This window comes from Somniosus microcephalus, chromosome 6 (assembly GCF_052327205.1).
Source record: "Somniosus microcephalus isolate GS21.2 chromosome 6, FLI_Smic_1.0, whole genome shotgun sequence".
In the NCBI taxonomy this organism is placed as follows: Eukaryota; Metazoa; Chordata; class Chondrichthyes; order Squaliformes; family Somniosidae; genus Somniosus; species Somniosus microcephalus.
The window spans coordinates 191,080,748-191,102,203 of NC_140992.1; the positions used below are offsets into that span (position 1 = coordinate 191,080,748).

Below are 21,456 nucleotides of genomic sequence, written 5' to 3' on the forward strand. Positions count from 1 at the left end.
TGGAGTAATTTTATTTGTGCACAGTGGACTGTGGGGGAGAAATCAGTATCGCCCCGTTTGGGGCGTAAGTATCGACCGGGCCCGAAATTTTGCGCCCAGCGCAAATTATCGCCACCTACTGGTAAATTGACTTGCTTCGCCCCAGGAGGTGCTTGGAGCGCTAAAACAGGCACTGCACAACTGTCTTAAGGCGCTAAGCCGGAGAAGCGAGGCGCTACCACCAAGGGCGGGCGCAGCGCAGGTGCAGCCAGTTAGCGATTGCACGCAGACACGCTGGCGCCGGTCAGCTCTTAAAGGGGACGTTCGATCTTGGATTGCAGCCACACCCTGCGCATCGGAGCCCTGCTTCTCGGCCTGGACAGACCTGCTGCCACATTCTTACGCCTAGGACCATGGAGAGGGCCAGGGAGCGAGCGCAGCGGTTCAGCGAGGGGGCCTTGCAGGTTCTGGTTGGCGCGGTGGAGCGCAGGCGATCTATCCTGTTCCCGGACAGTGGCAGGAGGCTGCTGCCCAACGACTATCGCAAAGCTTAGAGGGAGGTGGCTCACAGAGTGACCTCCAGCAGCATGGTGCCTAGGACCCCTATGCAAAGATATAAGATACTGAGGGGGCTCGACAAGGTAGATGCAGAAAGGATGTTTCCCCTCGTAGGGAAATCTAGAACCCGGAGGCATAGTTTCAGAATAAAGGGAGATGAGGAGCAATTTCTTCTCTGAGGGTCGTAAATCTGTGGAATTCTCTGCCCCAGAGAGCCGTGGAGGCTGGGTCATTAAATACATTTAAGGTGGAGATAGACAGATTTTTGCAAGATAAGGGAGTGAAGGGTTATGGGGAGCAGGCAGGGAAGTGGCTTTGAGCCCAAGATCAGCCATGATCTTATTGAATGGCGGAGCAGGCTCGAGGGGCCAAGTGGCCTATTCCTGCTCCTATTTCTTACGTTCTTATGCAATGCAGGAAGAAGTTCAACTACCTCACTTGGGTCGTCAGGGTGAGTGCCCTTTTCAGAATCCTCTTCATCCCTGCATGTCCACCTGACTTTATGGCCAAAGGGCCCTGAAAGCCCCAATGCCCAGCCCTCATCCAACACCTATGGGCCTTTCATGAAACTCACACGCACATTCAGCACTTTACACACTGTAAGGGCTATTCCAATGTGATGAAATATATGCCTTCATCAGCCCATGTGTTTTACCTGTGTGTTTTACCTGCTTGTATTGTGCGAACCGCCCCCTTTTGTTCCGATTGTGTGTATTGGCTACGCCCCTGTCTTTTGCCATATAAAGGTCTCGAGAGCTGTATGAGTCATTCCTACCAGACGAACCCGATGTGGGAAGACCTGTAATGCTGCAATGTTCTTAGTGATTAAAAGCCTTAGTTGAATCCTTTAAACTCCTTGGCCTAGAAATTGAGTGCCCTTAGCGCCGATTTTGCGGCGCTAGAGGGCCTAGCGCTGCATTTGGCGCCGGCGCCGAAATTGCCTGGGGCCCTTACGCCGCGGTAGACCGGTAGCGCTGCGCCGGCACCGATGACGTCATCGGTGTGCGCAGCGTCCCGGTTGCCATGACGACGGGCCCCAGCGCCGAAATTCAGTTGCGGCCGCCTCGCCCGTGGCAGCCGCAACTAAGACTCTGGCAACCGAGTCTTCCCCGAGTTTGCGCCGGCGCATTAAGGTCGCGCGGCGGCCGGCCGCTTTCCCGTCGGCTGCCTGGCCGCACCTCCCTCCCCGGACTCCTCCACCCCCCCCCCCCCGCGGAACAGATGCGTCTGGCCTGCAAGCCCGGCACTTGTCCGAGGTGCCGGGCTCATTTTTTCAATATTTGAACGGACAGCGGGCGGGTGCAGGCAGCTCCTCCTTAACTGAAGGAGGAGGCCTGCACTTCCCCAGCCTGCCGCACCGCATCGGGTGCCGCAGCGCCGGATTAGCGCCGCAATTCGGCACTCAGCGCCCATTGGGAGGCGCTCACGCCCGCCAGTAGCGCCGGCAGCCGTCTGGGCGCGGCGCTACTGAATTTTTGGCGCGCGCAAGGGAATTAGCGCCGGCGCTAAATTTCCGGCGCTAAAGCCCTGGCGCGGCGTCAACTCAATTTCTAGGCCCTTGTCTTTGAGTTATTGAAGGCACATCAATTGTAATCACTAAAACACCAGGATGGATCGACTCCTGAAACCAGAGCGCTTGGATCTGGACCCCCATGCCTCAGACGCAGCCACACAGTTCGGACACTGGTTCCAATGCTTTGAATTTTTCATTGCAAACTCATCCACCACCATAGCAGCCGCAACCGCTACCGGAGACATGAGACTGGGAATCCTGCAAAACTGGGTGAGCCATCGGGTCTCCCCTCTCATCCAAGATGCCACCAGCTACGGGGATGCCTGCACCATTCTGAAGGCCCACTACCTGCGGCCAATAAACGAGGTGTACGCCAGGCATCTTCTGACTACTCGCACGCAGCGGCATGGTGAATCACTAGAGGACTTTATACTAAGCCTAAAAGTACTGGGCAGAGACTGTAACTGTAAGGCCGTGTCTGCCATCGTGTACACGGAGGAGCTGATTCGAGACTCCCTTATTGCGGGCCTCAGTTCAAATTACATTCGGCAGAAACTGTTTGAAAAGGAGGGACTGGACTTAAAACAGGCTATAGACATAGCGCGATCGCTGGATATGGCCCAGAAGAACTCTGAATCCTGTTCCCCAGGCCAAGCGGCCCACTCCGCCTCGTGCGCGCCGTGGGGGCCGCCATCTTGGAAACCATCTTCACCTCCCAGGTCTCAGGCCAGCCCAGCACCATCGGAGCCCCAGCCTCCACCCAGGAGCCCCACTACTGCCGCGATGCATCGGGGCCCGAAATGCTACTTCTGCGGCCAGGACAAACACTCCAGGCATCTGTGCCCAGCGAAGGGCACCACCTGTTTTAAATGCGGGAAGAAAGGACATTTCAGCAAAGTCTGCAGAGGGAACCCCGCCTCCAACTCCTCCACCGCCGTGGGAGCGGCCATCTTGGAAGCCATCTTGTCCACCCTCATGGAGTCCACCATCTTGCCCCGACTACACGGACCTCCAGGACCCACTGGTGGCCTCGATCACAGTGGATCAATCCAGGCCGCATCCGTTGTCTAAATCGATGATGGACATAGAGGTAAACGGGAACAAGGTTAAATACTTGATTGACTGTGGGAGCACCGAAAGCTTTATTCATCCTAGCCTGGTAAAACGACTTTCACTAACGATAGTCCCCACACAGGGCAAAATCGCCATGGCCGATAAGACTCATACCTCAAAAATTACAGGTTTCTGCGCGGTTATGTTGTCGGTAAAAGGCAATGATTACAGAGATTTTAAACTATTGATAATGCCAGATCTCTGTGTGAGCGTGATCTTGGGTCTGGACTTCCAGTGCCACCACCAAAGTATCACGCTTACCTACGGTGGGTCCCAGCCGCCCCTCACAGTGTGCGGTCTGGCTACCCTGAAGGTCAAGCCGCCCTCTCTGTTCGCCAACCTCGCACCCAACTGTCGACCCATAGCGACCAAGAGTAGGCGGTACAGCTGGGAGGACAGACGGTTCATTGCGTCGGAAGTAGAAAGACTCAAGCGGGAGGGTATCATCGAATGCAGTACCAGCCCGTGGCGCGCCCAGGTAGTAGGAGTTAAGGGTAGCGAAAAGAAGCGGATGGTGATAGATTATAGCCGGACGGTTAATCTATACACCCAGCTAGACGCCTAACCTCTGCCCCGCATAGCGGATATGGTTAACCAAATCGTGCAATACCGGGTGTTTTCCACCATCGACCTAAAATCGGCATACCACCAGCTCCCTATTAGGCCGGAGGACCGTCCATACACCGCCTTCGAGGTGAACGGACATCTCTACCACTTCCTCAGAGTCCCCTTTGGGGTAACGAATGGGGTCTCGGTCTTCCAGCGGGAGATGGACCGCATGGTCGATGAGAACCAGTTAACAGCCACCTACCCATACCTAGACAACGTCACCATCTGCGGCCACGACCAGCAAGACCACGACTCGAACCTCGCGAGATTTCTGAAAACCGCCCTCAGACTCAATCTCACCTACAACGAGGATAAGTGTGTCTTTAGCACCACGCGCCTCTGTATCCTGGGCTGCGTGGTGGAAAACGGGGAAATCGGTCCGGACCCCGACCAATTGCGCCCCCTACGGGAGCTACCCCTACCAAACACCCCCAAGGCCCTGAAAAGGTGCCTGGGGTTCTTCTCCTATTACGCCCAATGGGTCCCCAATTATTCCGACAAGGCCCGTCCCCTCCTGAAATCAACGTCCTTCCCGCTCACGGCCGAGGCCCACGCCGCCTTCAACAGCATTAAACACGACATTGAGAAGGCCGCGCTGCGGGCAGTGGACGAAAACATCCCTTTCCAGGTCGAAAGCGATGCGTCCGACTTCGCTTTAGCAGCCACCCTCAACCAGGATGGGCGGCCCGTAGCCTTTTTCTCAAGAACCCTCCAAGGGCCCGAGATCAGGCACTCCTCGGTAGAGAAGGAGGCCCAGGCCATAGTGGAGGCAGTGCGGCACTGGAGGCACTACCTAGCCGGCAAACGCTTCACCCTGCTTACCGACCAGCGGTCGGTAGCCTTCATGTTTAACAACAAACAGAGGGGGAAGATCAAGAACGACAAAATTCTCAGGTGGCGGATCGAACTCTCCACGTTTGAGTACGACATAATATATAGGCCGGGGGCCCTCAACGAATCCCCCGACGCCCTATCACGAGGGATGTGTGCCAGCATCCAGGGAGACAGGCTACAGGGCCTCCACAATGGCCTCTGCCACCCGGGGGTCACCCGGCTATTCCACTTTATAAAATCCCGTAACCTGCCCTATTCCATCGAGGAGGTCCGGTCTATGACCAGGGACTGCCGCACTTGTGCGGAATGCAAGCCCCGTTTTTTCAGGCCCGACCGAGCCCACCTGATCAAAGCTACACGGCCATTCGAGCGCCTGAGCTTAGATTTCAAGGGACCACTCCCCTCCACCGACCGCAATGTGTACTTTCTCAACATTGTGGACGAATACTCCCGCTTCCCATTCGCCTACCCCTGCCCAGATATGACCAGTGCCACGGTCATCAAGTGCCTCGGCAACCTGTTCTGCACGTTCGGCATGCCCAACTACATCCACACTGACAGGGGGGCGTCGTTCATGAGCGATGAACTGCGTCAATACCTGCTGTCAAAGGGGATAGCCACGAGTCGGACCACTAGTTATAACCCCCGGGGTAATGGGCAAGTGGAGAGGGAGAACGCGACAGTGTGGAAGGCGGTCACCTTAGCACTAAGGTCTAAAGGCCTCCCCACCTCCCGCTGGCAGGAGGTCCTCCCAGAAGTACTCCACTCGATAAGGTCGCTACTGTGTACTGCTACTAACGCCACTCCTCACGAGAAGATGTTTGTTTTTCCCTGCAAATCAACCTCCGGAGTATCCCTACCCTCGTGGCTCTCCACCCCAGGGACAGTCCTGTTACGGAAGCATGTGAGGGGCCACAAAACGGATCCCCTCGTGGAGGCAGTACACCTACTCCACGCAAACCCACAGTACGCGTACGTCAAGCACGCCGACGGGCGTGAAGACACCGTGTCCATAAAGGACCTCGCCTCGGCAGGAAGCGACGACGACGACCCATCACCACCACCCCCAGAAGAACCTCCACCATCCCCAGAGGTATCCTCACCACCCCCAGCAGTACCTGCAACACCCCCAGCACATGGGTATGCCCAGGAGGGCACCACGGACCCCCGGTCGGAACCCGAGGTACTGTTGCGACGTTCAGGAAGGACTATCACACCCCCGGACAGACTAAATCTGTAGAAGGGGTGAATGTGATGAAATATATGCCTTCATCAGCCCATGTGTTTTACCTGTGTGTTTTACCTGCTTGTATTGTGCGAACCGCCCCCTTTTGTTCCTATTGTGTGTATTGGCTACGCCCCTGTCTTTTGCCATATAAAGGTCTCGAGAGCTGTATGAGTCATTCCTACCAGATGAACCCGATGTGGGAAGACCTGTAATGCTGCAATGTTCTTAGTGATTAAAAGCCTTAGTTGAATCCTTTAAACTCCTTGTCTTTGAGTTATTGAAGGCACATCATCCACCATGGGAGGCAGTGCAGCCAAGATCAGGGCATCACACTGTAAGGACTATTCCATCATGGGAGGCAGTGCAGCCAAGATCAGGGCTTCACACTGTACTCAGAGCCCGTCCTTTCTCTTGCAGGGCAAGCTGGCCGATAACAGGAGGCAGCAGCAACGGGCCGGGGGAGGCCGGCCTCACCTTCAAACCCTCACCGATCTGGAGCAACGAGTCCAGCGGATTATGGCAGGCCGGATGATTGGCCCCATCGCCACTGGAGATGCCGACCCCGTTCTGGACAGCAATGGTAAGGTCATCACCTTTTTGACCTCTCTCCTTCCACTTGTGCCTCACACCAGCATCCTTTGCCACTATCGAACCAATACAGTACATTGCAGCACTCATGCCTCCCTCGCTGCCACCCTGTCCTCACGCTAAAGCCACTCTTGTACCTCCCTGCTTTCAGATGCTGATTCGCCAGGTGAGGAGGCGGGCCCTCAAGCTGCCACTGTGAGTGACTCTGAAGGCGACGACGAGGAGGAAGCCGGACCATCAGTGCCACCCTCAGCCGAGGCAGCCCATGGCCATAATGGGGACATGTCTTCCCTGGAGGGGAGCAGGGGGGAATGGTCTGAGGAGGATGAAGCTCCGGGGCCCAGTGGGCTGCAGTAACGCGGGGGGGAATAGGGAAGCTCGGCAGCCTTCTCCCCAGAGGGAGAGTCTGGCCTCGAGTCCTGCTACAGTGAGCGCAGAAGAGGTGCGGCTCCTCGCTGAAATGAGCGCCCAGGCGGAGCACAGGCACACAGCTCATGGCTGCAGTGGTAAGGATGCCCGAATCCATTGCGTCACTGGCAAGGAGTGTCCAGGACTTCGGCGCAGCACAGGCAAGGAGTGTCCAGGACGTCGGCGCAGCACAGGCGGCTGCCACGCAAGTGCTTAGTGGTGCAATGCAGTCAGTGGCTGGTCTGATGCAGACGCAGATTGAGGCCACACGAGCACTGACTGCTGCCACCCTCGCTGGATCGGGCACAAATCGCCGGGGCCCTCGCCGCGCCGCAGCAGGCCAGCAGTCTGTGCTTCAGCAGATTGCTCCGCATGCTGCAGTGCTGCCCCGTGGGAGTGCCAGTGTGTCGTCCGACCAGAGAGTTGCTGTCCTCTGTCAGGATGACAGCATTCCTGCTGCCAACACTGTCACTTCTCCACTGCAGCTGCCACCACCTGTAGGACAGACTGCTGCCGCCCATGCAGAGTTGGAGCAGTCAGCAGCTGGGCTCTCCAGGCCCAGAGCTGGTCCAGGCCGTCCCTCAAGGGCATCTGCAGTCTCACTTTCTGACACTCAGCAGCCTTCCCCCAGCCTTGCTGCAGCCAATGGGGTCCCACTGCAGAGGAGCTGCAGGGTGGGAAGGGGCGAATCTCGCAAGCGAAGATCACCCTCGAAGGGCAAAAAGTAGGAAGTGTGGCAAAATGCTGTTAAATGTTTTATTGAAGGCCGAGGATCGTGGTCATTTTTTGGTTACTGTTTTGTTCATTGTCTCCAGGTTGTGAGAGCCAGTTATGTGACTGACTGCTTTTTTTGGGGTTTCTCTCTATTACTTTGTCATGCGGGAAGGACACACAGTTTGTTAAGTAAAGAAGTGTTTTTATTCAGAATGTGCATGTTTGCTCTTTGAAGTATTTGTTGCCTTGACCGGCTTAGGGGTTGCGGAACGGTTCCATTCATGTTCTTTCAATGGCAGAAGCCATTCCCTCAGAGGGGGCCTAGAACCGACTTGCTATAAGCCGCTGACGGACGGCCCTTGCACTTTGTGCCTCCCTCCCGTCTTGGTGCTCCTCCTCCTCCTCCTCTGCTGGTGCTCCAATGTTTGGTGGCAGTGGCTGAGTCCTGAGGATTGCCAGGTTATGCAGCATGCAGCACACAACAACGAAATTGGAGACTCGCTCAGGTGAGTACTGAAGGGCTCCTCCGGAATGGTCCAGACAGCGGAACCGTTGCTTGAGCATGCCGATGGTGTGCTCAATGATGTTCCTGGTCGCTTGATGGCTCTCATTATATCGTTCTTCAGCAGGGGTGCTGGGCGAACGGAGCGGGGTCATCAGCCAGGTGCACAGAGGATAGCCTTTGTCCCCGAGAAGCCAGCCTCCTGGGTGAGCCGGGGCCTCAAAGGTCTGCCACAGAAGTCTGGCGCAGGATGAAGGCGTCGTGGCTGCTGCCTGGAAAGCGGGCATTGACAGCGAGTATCAGCTGTCTGTTATCACACACCAACTGGACGTTCAACGAATGGAACCCCTTCCGGTTGCAGTAATCCTCGGCATTCTCTTGCGGTGCCCGCAAAGCCACATGCGTGCAGTCAATGACGTCCTGGACCATGGGGAAGCCCGCTATTCTTGCAAATCCCATTGCGCGCTCTTGCTGCTTGTCCGGGGTCATGGGGAAGGAAATATACTGACGTCGCCTTTTAAAGAGGGCATTCGTGACTTGACGGATGCAGCAATGCACCGCAAACTGGGAGATATTGGCAATGTCCCCAGTAGCGGATTGAAAGGAGCTGGTGGCATAGAAGTTGAGAGCCACTGTGACCTTCACTGCCACCGACAGAGACGTCCTGCTCCTCAGTTGAGGCTGCAGATCTGGCTGAAGCAGGTGGTAGAGCTCAGTGACCACCTCCCTGCTGAATCGCAGCCTCCGAAAACACTGCTCCTCAGACATGTTGAGGTATGAGAACTGTTGGCGGAAAACCCTGGGACGGTAAGGTCTCGTGTGCTGACCCCTGTTGGCCCTCCTCCGTCTGGCCATGATTGGCACTCTCTCTCGGCGTCTCTGTGCCCGCTCAATGTAATGGAGAAGCCCAACGTTCCCACCCATTGCAGCCCCCATAGTATGTGGCCACTCAAGGTTATGCCAGTGAAAAAGCAAACCAACTACAAAGTTCTGGTCAGAAGCCAAAAGTACCTCTGCGAGCGCTGACTCAATGCAGAAAGCTCTCTCCCTTTGCCTCTCTGCAAATCTCTCTCTCTCTCTCTCACAGAAGGAGTGGTCCAAAAATGGCTACCACAAAGAAGCCAGGAAGAGCCCCCTTTAAATAGCACCCCCACAGCGACTGGGAACCATTCCAGTCAACCAGTCGCTGGGAGCGACAGGCGGAAAGAAGGGGGCGCCACTGAATTTCCGGTTCGGGGCGCCCCAAGGGCGTTGTACCATGAAATGACGTCAGGATCTGCGCTCGCAGCATAGCGGGCGTTGCGGTTTAGCGCCACTGCTAAATGTCCGCTCAATTTCACGAGAGGCGCAGGTCTCGCTGCGCCCGGGCACTAGCCGGCTCGCGCCCCACTTATCGCCCTCTTAAGGCGCAACCAACTGAATTTCTCCCCGTGTGTTTAATGCTCATCTGTTTAGTGCTGGACTTTGTGTATGTTGTGTTAATGTTACACAATGGATTTTGCGCAGATACCATTTCGGCGAAGGAAGCTGAGAAAGTGACTCCTCCAACAGAGATGCATTCTCCTGCAGTGAAAAGATTACAGGTTAGTAATGCAATCTGTGAAAGACCTTTTATCATTAATCATATCCTGAAAACCAGTTCTACCAGACTAGTCATTTAATGGTTCCAGAGGCTGGTAAGTGTGCAAAATGTATGATCCCAGCAATATATCATCTTGCTTTTTTTCTTTTGTTTCCCAAGGGCTCCGCGTCTTACTGGAGTGTAGTTGCACGGGTGCCAACAGCTGCCGATATATTGCTTTCTTGTGAATTTTTTGTCTCACAGATGGTGAATTGGATCTAAGTAGTGCGATTGAATGACACATCAGGCATCCAGAAGTAGCATATTTAAAGCCCACTTAGGATGAATCTTGTAATGTTCAGGGCAAGCCTCTGCTAGCAGTGTTTATTCATATTATGTCTAACTGTACTGTGAAGGGAGAACTGCTTGACATTGTGTCGCCAAAGATTGTACGTAGGTTGTGGATATCACGGAGTTCCTGATGTCTACTATTCGAAAAGCTGAGATATTATCACGGAAACTTGCTGCCATTGCTGCAGGTGAGGTGCCAGCAACATCAGGATCAGTAAATGGGTTAGTGGGACTTTGTAAAACTGATGACAGCTTTCCCAAATTTTGGGCATTTCATTGCATCATTCATTGGGAACAGCTAGTGTCAAAGCACCTCGATTTGAAGCACATTGCGAAGATTGTTTTGGAAACTGAGCTACATTGAAACCCATGCACCCAATCACAGGCAATTCAAAAATCAGATTGAGGAATTCAATAAAAATCTCCCTTCAGACCTGCTCCTTCACTGTGCAATCCACTGGCTTCTGAAGGAAAAGTGATTGCTTGTTATTTTTCTAATTGCTCGTTCCTCTGAAAGTATTCATGAAAGAAGAGGGCAAACTATAGCCTGAATTGACGGAAGCGCAGTGGGTTTTGGATTTGGCCTTTCTATCAGACGCTTTGCTGTAGCTGGACAAATTAAATGTGGCATTGTAAGGAAAGATAAAGTTGTTATCTGACTTGGCAACGTGTGTTTGTTATAAAGAAAGTGAAGCTATTTCAGACTTGGTGGCAGAGAGGTGAACTGACACATTTCCCATTCATGATTGAGGTCTGTGAAAATGGTGATGCCGCAAAAGGCCCACAGAGCTACTAACATTACACAACTCTTCATCTGGGTCTTCAAGTTCAACAGTTTAAAGATTTGGAGCTGAAAAGGCTTGCATTACATTTCTAAGCAAACCACTGACTGCATAAAGGTCCCTTCAGTTACAGATGCAGTAACATCTTAGTTGGAAATGATTGAACTGCATTAAGATGATTGAAACCAATTCTAAAAGAAGGAATACTTGAATTTTCAGGACAGTACTTTGTGAGAATTCTCGAAACATCCAGACTGCTGTCCTTCATCCGATTTCTGATATCAGTTTTAATGATGGATGCACATCTATATTTTTTCCACTGTTCAGCATAGTACAAGTACATGGTACCAATCAACACACATCCATTTTGGCTGATCATATTTATGTTCATGTACAACTGATGACAAAACATATATCAAGGAAATAGTGAGAAGCAAAGCCCATAAAATGTTGCTTTGATTCCCATGTCTGATTCTCTTTCAGCCAGATCAGCTGAACTTTCCTCCAGCAGCAGCTTCCACTCCCATCAACCGGCATGAAGCACCGATAATCCCGATCGCTAAAAATGAGCCCATTGGGTTGAAGGTAGCAGACTTTCTCCCAGTAAGTGGTGTTTAGTGTTTTATTTGCCCTTTGGGTAATTTAATGTAATTTTTTTTTTGCAGTTGTATTTTCTCCACAGCAGTGGATTGAAGGGATGGGGCATTTGAATTCTCATTGTTTCTACTTTTGTTCTGCACAAGCTTTCGGTTTCTGTTTGGCAGCAGGGGTGGAAAATGAACCAGAGTTTCTGCTGCCAATCAGTACCAATAACGCTTGCTGGCAAGGGCACCTTTTGTGGAGGTCAAGTGAGGACAGAATTCAGCTCAGCTGGCACTGCCCACCCTTCCTGTTTATACCTGTACACTAAAGGCAGCGTGCTCCCTTCCTGTTTGGATCTGTACACTAAAGGCAGCGTGCTCCCTACCTGTTTATATCTGTACACTAAAGGCAGCGTGCTCCCTTCCTGTTTATATCTGTACACTAAAGGCAGCGTGCTCCCTACCTGTTTATATCTGTACACTAAAGGCAGCGTGCTCCCTACCTGTTTATATCTGTACACTAAAGGCAGCGTGCTCCCTACCTGTTTATATCTGTACACTAAAGGCAGCGTGCTCCCTACCTGTTTATATCTGTACACTAAAGGCAGCTTGCTCCCTTCCTGTTTGGATCTCTACACTAAAGGCAGCGTGCTCCCTTCCTGTTTGGATCTCTACACTAAAGGCAGCATGCTCCCTTCCTGTTTGGATCTCTACACTAAAGGCAGCTTGCTCCCTACCTGTTTGGATCTCTACACTAAAGGCAGCTTGCTCCCTTCCTGTTTGGATCTCTACACTAAAGGCAGCGTGCTCCCTTCCTGTTTGGATCTCTACACTAAAGGCAGCTTGCTCCCTTCCTGTTTGGATCTCTACACTAAAGGCAGCGTGCTCCCTACCTGTTTGGATCTCTACACTAAAGGCAGCGTGCTCCCTTCCTGTTTGGATCTCTACACTAAAGGCAGCGTGCTCCCTTCCTGTTTGGATCTCTACACTAAAGGCAGCGTGCTCCCTTCCTGTTTGGATCTCTACACTAAAGGCAGCGTGCTCCCTACCTGTTTGGATCTCTACACTAAAGGCAGCGTGCTCCCTTCCTGTTTGGATCTCTACACTAAAGGTAGCGTGCTCCCTTCCTGTTTGGATCTCTACACTAAAGGTAGTGTGCTCCCTACCTGTTTGGATCTCTACACTAAAGGTAGCGTGCTCCCTTCCTGTTTGGATCTCTACACTAAAGGTAGCGTGCTCCCTTCCTGTTTGGATCTCTACACTAAAGGTAGCGTGCTCCCTTCCTGTTTGGATCTCTACACTAAAGGTAGTGTGCTCCCTACCTGTTTGGATCTCTACACTAAAGGTAGCGTGCTCCCTTCCTGTTTGGATCTCTACACTAAAGGTAGCGTGCTCCCTTCCTGTTTGGATCTCTACACTAAAGGTAGTGTGCTCCCTACCTGTTTGGATCTCTACACTAAAGGTAGCGTGCTCCCTACCTGTTTGGATCTCTACACTAAAGGCAGCGTGCTCCCTTCCTGTTTGGATCTCTACACTAAAGGCAGCGTGCTCCCTTCCTGTTTGGATCTCTACACTAAAGGTAGCGTGCTCCCTTCCTGTTTGGATCTCTACACTAAAGGTAGCGTGCTCCCTTCCTGTTTGGATCTCTACACTAAAGGTAGTGTGCTCCCTACCTGTTTGGATCTCTACACTAAAGGTAGCGTGCTCCCTTCCTGTTTGGATCTCTACACTAAAGGTAGCGTGCTCCCTTCCTGTTTGGATCTCTACACTAAAGGTAGCGTGCTCCCTTCCTGTTTGGATCTCTACACTAAAGGTAGCGTGTGCATGTTGGCTAATTTGGTTCTGGATATAGATGTGGGATTAGTAGTAAGATCACATCAGGGGCGTTTGGGTTAAAACCTTTGGTAGATAAAGAATAACAAATGATGACAGAGGCCCTCTAGTAGGTCTTTGTTCTCCAAGTCTTTATCCTATGCATACAGGAAGCTCCAATCCGCCTGAGTATTTTAGTGTTGATAGATATGTATTAAAGTTTATCACCTTTTAAATGATATAAAACTGCATATTTGTTTAGTGTCTTATCGCATTGAAACATCTCGCAGCAGCTCACCTAGAATTACTTTTGAAATGCAGTGACTACTGTGTAGGGAAGGAGGCTACCAACCTCTGAGTAGTAGCTCGGGGAGCAGGATCACAAGACTAAGCAGTGCAAAATTTTAAGAGCTATTTCCCCAGTTGTTTTTCTCTTTCCCATTCAACGCTTGATAATTTATAGCAACTGGCAGATAAGAAAATTATGAATGAGGAAGCCTGCAGCAGAGGTTTCTGTTGGTTTGGCAAACCAAGTGGCTTTTTTTGTTGTTGCATTAACTTGTTTTGATTTGTATTGTGTATTTCTCCAGCCTCAGAATAATAAATTGGCAGATTTGAGTGATGAAGATGCTGTGAGCCAAATCCGGAAAGGACATGACACCATGTGCGTGGTATTAACAAGTCGCTTCAAGAATCTAGACACTGTGAGAGCTGTATGGACCACTGGAGACGTCAAGGTCAGTGCAGTGACTCTGAACAGGTAGTGACACAACTACTTGTTAACATATAATGGAGTAATAATGAGCGTACAAACTGGAGGAATAAAAAGTCCGTTATCTCTTTTTTCTCCCTGCCAAACCCCCCCCCCCCCCCCCGCTTCCCTTCCCTTCCCCCGTTTGGTGGGAGTTGGTTATTGGTGCAGTGGTTAACGATCAACGCTTGATTTTCTGAGTTATCTAATTGGTCAACTGATCCCTATCTGGGGCTGCTATTGTGCAGCTGTGGCCCAAATGCCATCTGTATATTGGGCATGTGTTCATAACCTTTCTTTACTTCATGTTTCACCCGATTTGATCTGTTTTTCTTTTGTTTCATTGGACTCTGTTCCTTTTGGATATTTGCAACTCTACCTGTTAATGTGCTATAAACGTTGACTTCTGACCTCAGTGAGTTGCAGTTTTTGATTTGGATAAAACCTATATCATTCCTCTCAGCAGAGACTGGATTTTTAAAAAGAAAACTGTCCTAGAAGTTGCAATTACAAATCTAATCCCCAAAGTGTACAAACCCTTGATGTTAGCACAAAAGGGCTTACCTTGGGGGGGGGGGGGGGGGGATACTCAAGCAGTAAAATAGTAAACTTATTTTTGTGATTAAAGCATGTGATAGACTCGTGCAGTTGCTTTTTCACGGGAATTGCTACTGTTATTTATAAGGCAGAATAAATGAGAAATATTTACACACACAGTGTTATACAGGAAACTCTCTCTTAACTGGCACCTAAATATCCGGAAATCTCTCTTAACCGGCAAAATTCGGCAGTAGGTTCAGGTAAGTTTTACTGTATATTAGTGGCCGTGTAACCGGGGTTCCTGCACCTGTGGCCGTGCAACAGGGACTCCTGGATCTGTGGCCGTGTAACCGGGACTCCTGCACAAGTGTCGTGTAACCAGGGCTCCTGCACCTGTGGCCGTGTACGGGGCTTGGTAAGCATACCTCTCTGTAATCCGGACTTTTTGATCAACCGGCACCACGCCGGTCCCGTCGGTGCCGGATGAAAAAGAGTTTCCTGTAGTGAGTTACGCAAATATAGTAAGTTCCAGTCACTGACACTCGCAAAGGGCTTTGGGCAGTATTTTTGATGAAGTGCAAGAGATGGGTATGTTGGTCCATGGGGGTGGAATTAACTAATACCAGGTGCAGTGTGAGATTCCCTCTCGATGATTTCTAGAACGGATTTGAATTCATACCCTAGTGTGAGAGTTGGCACATGTAGCAAATGAGAATGATGGCACAATGTGAATCTGCTACTTGCAGTCCTCACAGGGAGCCGCATGTGAAAAAATCATGGCTTTCTGTGAATCTTCATTATTTGTATCACTCCTGTGGATACCTTGAAAGGCTAGGTTTGTTTGCTTCCTGGATTTTCAAGCCAGAAATTCTGGAAGACACTGTCCCAGCACAATTAATATCATATTCCTAGTACTTTCGTAGCTCCTTGGTCTCCATTGTTCACAGCAAGATGTGAAACTCTGAAAAGCGGCACAGTTTAGTTTCCTGTCATTTAAAAGGTTATCTCATAATTCAGCTCCGCCCCATTTGAATACTGAAATTTGGCTGGTTAAAACTGACTTCTAATTGACAGAATAGCTCGTAATGCCCATTGCACTGCCGCAGGCTTATTGCTTTCTACTTCAGCCGAGACAAGGCCACTTTTGTCCTAACCTCCTTGTGCTCACAGCAATATGATCTCTGGAGTGATGTATTCTGAAAAACTACATCTTCTGACCTGGATTCAAATGCACGTTCTAACACAATCTCTTCATTGCAGACCTCCATAGACTCGGCAGTGACCATGAATGACTTGGCGGTCATTGTGGACATCCTGAACATTATTAATCTCAAACCGTACGTATCTGCTTAGAAGGCTATCCACTCCTTCCATGTTGTTTGGGGGGAAAAAAATGCTGTCCACAAATCTTGAGTGGTACCACTATGTTTAAAATGTTAAAATTATTCAATAGGAAACTATTTCCTCTGGTGAGGGAATTGAGAATGAGGGGAGATAATAAAATTAGAGTTGGGCCATTCAGGAATGAAATCGGCAAGTACTTCTTAACGCAAAGTTTAGTACAAATCTGGAATTTTATCCCCCAAAAGACTGTGCATGCTGGGACAATTGGAGCGTTCAAGGCTGAGAACGATAGACCTTTGTTAGGTAAGGGTATCGAGGGATACGGAGCAAAGGCAGGGAAATGGAGTTGAAGTACAGATCAGCCATGATCTAATTGAATGGTGGAGCAGGCTTGAGGGGCTAAATGACCTCCTGTTCCTATTCCATAAATAATGGAATGCCACTTCATTTTACTTATTGATTGATTATTCATTGATTACGATTGTGTCCAACCACCCTCTAACTTCACATGATTCACCCACCAGCGTCCAACCCTGTCGATTAGTATTTTCTCTCGTCTGACTAATATTTGCTGCATATGGAGCACAAGTGAAGTAAGATGGAGACATTCAGGCTGGAGTAACATAATCCTTGTGCCTTATACAAGGGCCTTCCTGACTGGCGCTCTCTAATTCTTTCTCTCCTCGTCAGAATCAGTTGTTCTATTGGCTGAAAAGTTTAATTCTCGGCTGATGCCACTCCACATATGTGTTTCTGGCACTTATAGCCTAGATTCTGTGCCTTTCTCCTCTTTCAGTAAATTTCAGAACCTACTGGCATCAAACTCCACTTTGTGTGAAAAGTTCAGAAAGCCATTCATCATCGGCGGGTCACAGAGCCTGCATACGGCAAGGCAGTCGTGGAGCCATGATCTCGCCTTGTACAAGTTCTGCCAGATTAGTGAGGAAGGTTTAAGTAAGGAAACCCAATGTATCAAGCCCTGTAGAGAAAGAGAAGGGAGTGAAATTGGTCTTGGACGATAGCAAAACGGGCTGCCCATTCGCTATCTCCCAATTCGTACAACCGCCCAAGACCCGACCTCACCCCCAAAGATCGGCCACACTTTCTCTTCCCGTACCTTGTCCTGCATTATGCCCTGGCCCCTGTTTCAGGACTGGGCAGAATCTTTGAGAAATGTTCCGAGGGGATCAGAGCAGCTAGGATGGGGTGATCTTGTAACATTGATACAAATGGTGGAATTTGGGAGGAGATGCTGTTCCTCCTAAGGTTCAAGATTGCTAGCTGACACTTTGTTCTCAGTGTGTAAAGGATGAATTGGTACCAATGTTCCATCTGTTAAATCTTCCAACAGCAGCTACTTTAAAAAAAATTTGTTCATGGGATATGGGCGTGGCTGGCAAGGCCAACATTTATTGCCCATCCCTAGGTGCCCTCGGAGGTGGTGATGTGCCACCTTCTTGAACTGCTGCAGTCCATGTGGTGAAGGTATTCCCACAGTGCTGTTAGGGAGGGAGTTCCAGGATCTTGACACAGCGATGATGAAGGAACGGCGATATATTTCCAAGTCAGGATGGAGGGGAACTTGGAGGTGATGGTGTTCCCTTGCACCTGCTGCCCTTGTCCTTCTAGGTGGTAGAGGTCACGGGTTTAGGAGGTGCTGTCAAAGAAGCCTTGGCAAGTTCCTGCAGTGAATCTTGTAGATGGTACACACTGCAGCCACGGTATGCCGGTGGTGGAGGGAGTAGATGTTTAAGGTGGTGGATTGGGTGCCAATCAAGCGGGCTGCTTTGTCCTGGATGGTGTCGAGCTTCTTCAGTGTTGGCGCTGCACTCATCCAGGCAAGTGGAGAGCATTCCATCACACTCCTTACTTGTGCCTTGTAGATGGTGGAAAGGCTTTGGGGAATCAGGAGGTGAGACACTTGCCGCAGAATACCCAGCCTCTGGTTAATGGTAACCCCCAGGACATTGATGGGGTGGGTGGGGGGATTCGACGATGGTAATGCCATTGAATGTCAAGGGGCAGTGGTTAGACTCTCGCTTGTTGGAGATAGTCATTGCTTGGCACTTGTGTGACACGAATGTTACTGATCGTACATCTTTATTTCAGGGCCTTGTGGAAACTGGACCTGTGTCCTTCGATCATTCCTCAAATTGACAAATTGTTGCAGAGCAAGTATGAGAGGTCAGCAGTTGTTTCCTGCATTGTTCCTGTATTAAATGGGGGCTTGAGTGTTGTGATTGGGGAAATCAGTATTACACCACTACAGAATGGTAGTTCATTTTTGTGTTAATGGACATCCTGCACTCTGCTCAAATTTAAAAAAAAGCATAAAATGGGGTTACGCATTTGCTAGTCTGATGAAGCAGTTTACTGGCATATTGTAACTCTTGTTTACCATTCTTTCATTTAATGGTAAACACACCATCAATAACTGAAGTAGTGCAGCCTGTTACACTTGTGGATTATAAATGGTGTTGAAGTTATCCACTGATCTCACTCCATTCAGCACGGGAAAGGATTTGGGTGTTGCGCAAATATACGGGGAGACTTGATGCCAAAGTGTGTGTTGATATTGGACACTCTGCGGTCCCTGACTGATGCTGTAGCTCCTCTCACTGAGTCCTGATGCTTCTTGTTTTTAACTACAGTTGTGGTAAGAGTGTAAATGAGAGTGCAGAAACCAGACAGTTTCTCCACAGCCTGCCAGCAGATCACCTGTCAACATGGCCAAGCAACTGGGCAGCATTTCACTGTCAATTAGTAACCAAATTTTAGCATTTTCTTCCTAGCTGGAGATAAATGGGGAGCAAAAAGGTGCGTGTCAGTTATACCTCCTACCAACTTCACCAGATCATCCGATTTCGAAAGTTCAGATTTGCAAATTCAATCCCATTGTTGGGTTGAGTATTTTAAGTCAGATTGTTGGCTTCTAGCTCCCTGCTTCAGTAAATGAATTCTACACCTTGTTTTGGGGCTAATTCAAACTGCACTGATCGTGTCTCAGGGATTTCCAACTGTTATAATCTGGTGATTTTTGAATTGAGAATCTTCCCTTTTAAATTCCTCTTGTGAAGTGAATTTGGACCGTCTCAACCCCACATGTTCCACCACACACAACTACCATAACTTGGCGCTAAATTGGCAATTCTCGCTCTGGGAAGCTGCAGAATGTCTATAGCTGACCTGGAGTGTTTAATGCTGACACTAGGTGCATAAAAGTGTTCCATGTCTGAGCACGGGTATCCCTTCCCTTGAGAAGCATAAAAATTCACATGGGGGGTTTCTTTTCTCCTTTTTGATGAAATAGCTTGGCAGCCCCAAGAGCAGAGAAATGAGTTGTCTTCCCATTACTTGATATGTATACAAGCTCTGATCACTTTTCTCTCCCTGTAGCTATGTGCAGACAGGCTGTACTTCCCTGAAGCTGATCCTGCAGAGATTTGGACCCTTAATAGCAGACAACCTGGTTACACCACCCTCGATTGGGGTGGACATAACACGGGAAGAAAGGTCAGTAACTGCTGCTACACAGTATGGTTAATGCATGACTCCTGTAGTCTTTAGCAAGTTCTTATCGCTGTACAACTTTAATGAAGAATGATATTGTTGGAGTATCTTAATTCATACCATTTGTGTGGTACACTGAGTAATGATTTTTTTACTTTTTCATTTGCTTAATTCATTTGGGAGAAGTGGACCTACCCTCCTTTTACACTCCATCAATCAGTCCAGGCTTGGTGCTAAACACACATTGGCCAACTCCTTTCCCTTTATTAACCAGTCCATCAAGCTTGCGCCACCATTTTGTTAGCCATGGCAGCATTGGTCAGTCCCAATTCACTGCCTTTTTTCCAACCCCCTTAATAGTTTTACTTCATGAGTATTCTATCTTCCTTTCAAACATCTCGATTGATTTTGCATCAATGGCCTTCTCTACTGGACTTGGACTATTTGGTTTCCTCACTTCACCTTCCTCTAGAGCAGTGAGTTCCACATTCTCACAACCCTTTGCAAATATTCCTGAATTTGCTATTCATATAATCATAGAATATTGTAGTATAGAAACAGGCCACAGACTTGATCTGTTTTTCTCCATGAGCTACCTAGCCTGATCCCACTCTCCTCGCTCCCTATACCCATTAATACTCCTCTTTTTCAAGCAACTGTTTAATTCCCTTTTAAAAGAATTTATGGACTGTTTTTGGTAGAGAATTCACATACTCTCATTCTAACCACCCTCTGTGTAAAGAAATGTCATCTAACATCTCCTCAATTTTTGATTATCTTAAATTTGTGCCCATTTGTCCACATGTTGCCAGCCATTACAAACTGTTTATTATCTTATCCTTTATAATCCCGAAGAGCACAATCAGTGACCCACCTTAGCCTTCATAACTCTAATTGGGGAAAAAAAACCTAATTTCTCAAGCCTCTCTGCAACTGTAACCCCTCATCCCTGGTCACATCCCAGTGAATCTGCACTGCATCTTTTCCATTGCTTTCATATCCATGCTTTATTAGGGTGCCCAGAGCCGCACACACTATTCCAACTGCAGCCCTGGTGCAAGTTTAACATTACCCCATTGCCTTTGTACCCCAGCCCCTAGATACAAAACCAAGGATTCTGTTTGTTGTTTTTTGCAGTCTTACCCATTTGTTCTGCCGTCTTCAACGACCTGTTTCTGCACAAGCTCTTCTCAATCTAAAATCTTCCCATTTAAGATGCAATTTCTTTGCCTAGTACCTCCAAAATATATTGGCCCAGGTTTTATTGAAGCGGGACATCTCATGGCATTCCCCGTTAGACTTTTTCGTGCATGTTTAGGTTTTAAAAAAATTTTGCCCAGAGTTGCTGGAAGTGCGAGCTGATAACGGCGCAGCCAGGGCATCTGGGACCTTGGTGAACAACGGGCCAAACCGTTTATCTCCTTAACCAATGAGCTTAAAAGGAAGGTGAATTGGAGTGGGTGAATTCAATGTCCAAACAGGTACAGAGAGATAAAGGAAAGAAAGATTGGATTAAGAAAGAGAGAAAATAGGGACAGAAAGGAAAAGTGAGAAATGTTTGTTTTTAATTTTAAATTTGACATTTTTAAAATCTCTCAACAAAAATTCACAACTTGAAGGAATGCGAATCCACACTTTTAATTTTCATTTTCTGGACTGGAGGTTGATGGGCAGTAGTTAACAATTATCATGTTGTTAAAAGGGTACTTGCGCTGTTAATTACTTGATTTTCTGTGGTGAGGTTAATGGGTAATATGCAAATGCAGCAACTTCATGAAACCCACGGGGAGGTTAAGGGCGAGATGCCGTTTTTGCGAAGCTAACAGCGGAACGACACAAATCGTCCAGCAACTTGTAATGATTCACAATTTCCTCGCTACAAGTTGCTGACTGATTTGCGCATTAGTAATGACATGTTATTTCTTCAGTAAATTCTGGGCCATTACCTCATTCTTCTACAGTGAACTACATCTACTGCCGATCAGAGTAGCCCATCAATATCCTCCTACAATATTGCAATCCTTCTTCCAATTTCCCATTCTTCCTAATTTGGTGGTGTCAGCACATTTCGATAATAAATCCTCAATTCCTAAATCCAGGTCATTTATATAATAAATAACTGGTCTTCCACAAGGGCCTGTCATCCCATCTTTCCAAGCAAAGAAATTTTTTACCGTT

At 49.1% G+C, this 21,456-nt stretch overlaps 1 protein-coding gene across 3 annotated transcripts in view; it reads left to right on the plus strand.

The window, feature by feature from the left end:
* katnb1 (katanin p80 (WD repeat containing) subunit B 1) overlaps positions 1-21,456 on the plus strand; it is a 47,186-nt gene that overhangs the window by 18,642 nt on the left and 7,088 nt on the right. For all 3 annotated transcript variants that reach the window (XM_085991076.1, XM_085991074.1, XM_085991075.1), the window contains exons 12-17: positions 9,553-9,629; positions 11,224-11,343; positions 13,724-13,870; positions 15,685-15,761; positions 17,878-17,952; positions 19,165-19,281. In XM_085991076.1, coding sequence (XP_085847202.1) covers positions 9,553-9,629; positions 11,224-11,343; positions 13,724-13,870; positions 15,685-15,761; positions 17,878-17,952; positions 19,165-19,281 — 613 coding nt within the window. The remainder of the gene's footprint in view (positions 1-9,552; positions 9,630-11,223; positions 11,344-13,723; positions 13,871-15,684; positions 15,762-17,877; positions 17,953-19,164; positions 19,282-21,456) is intronic.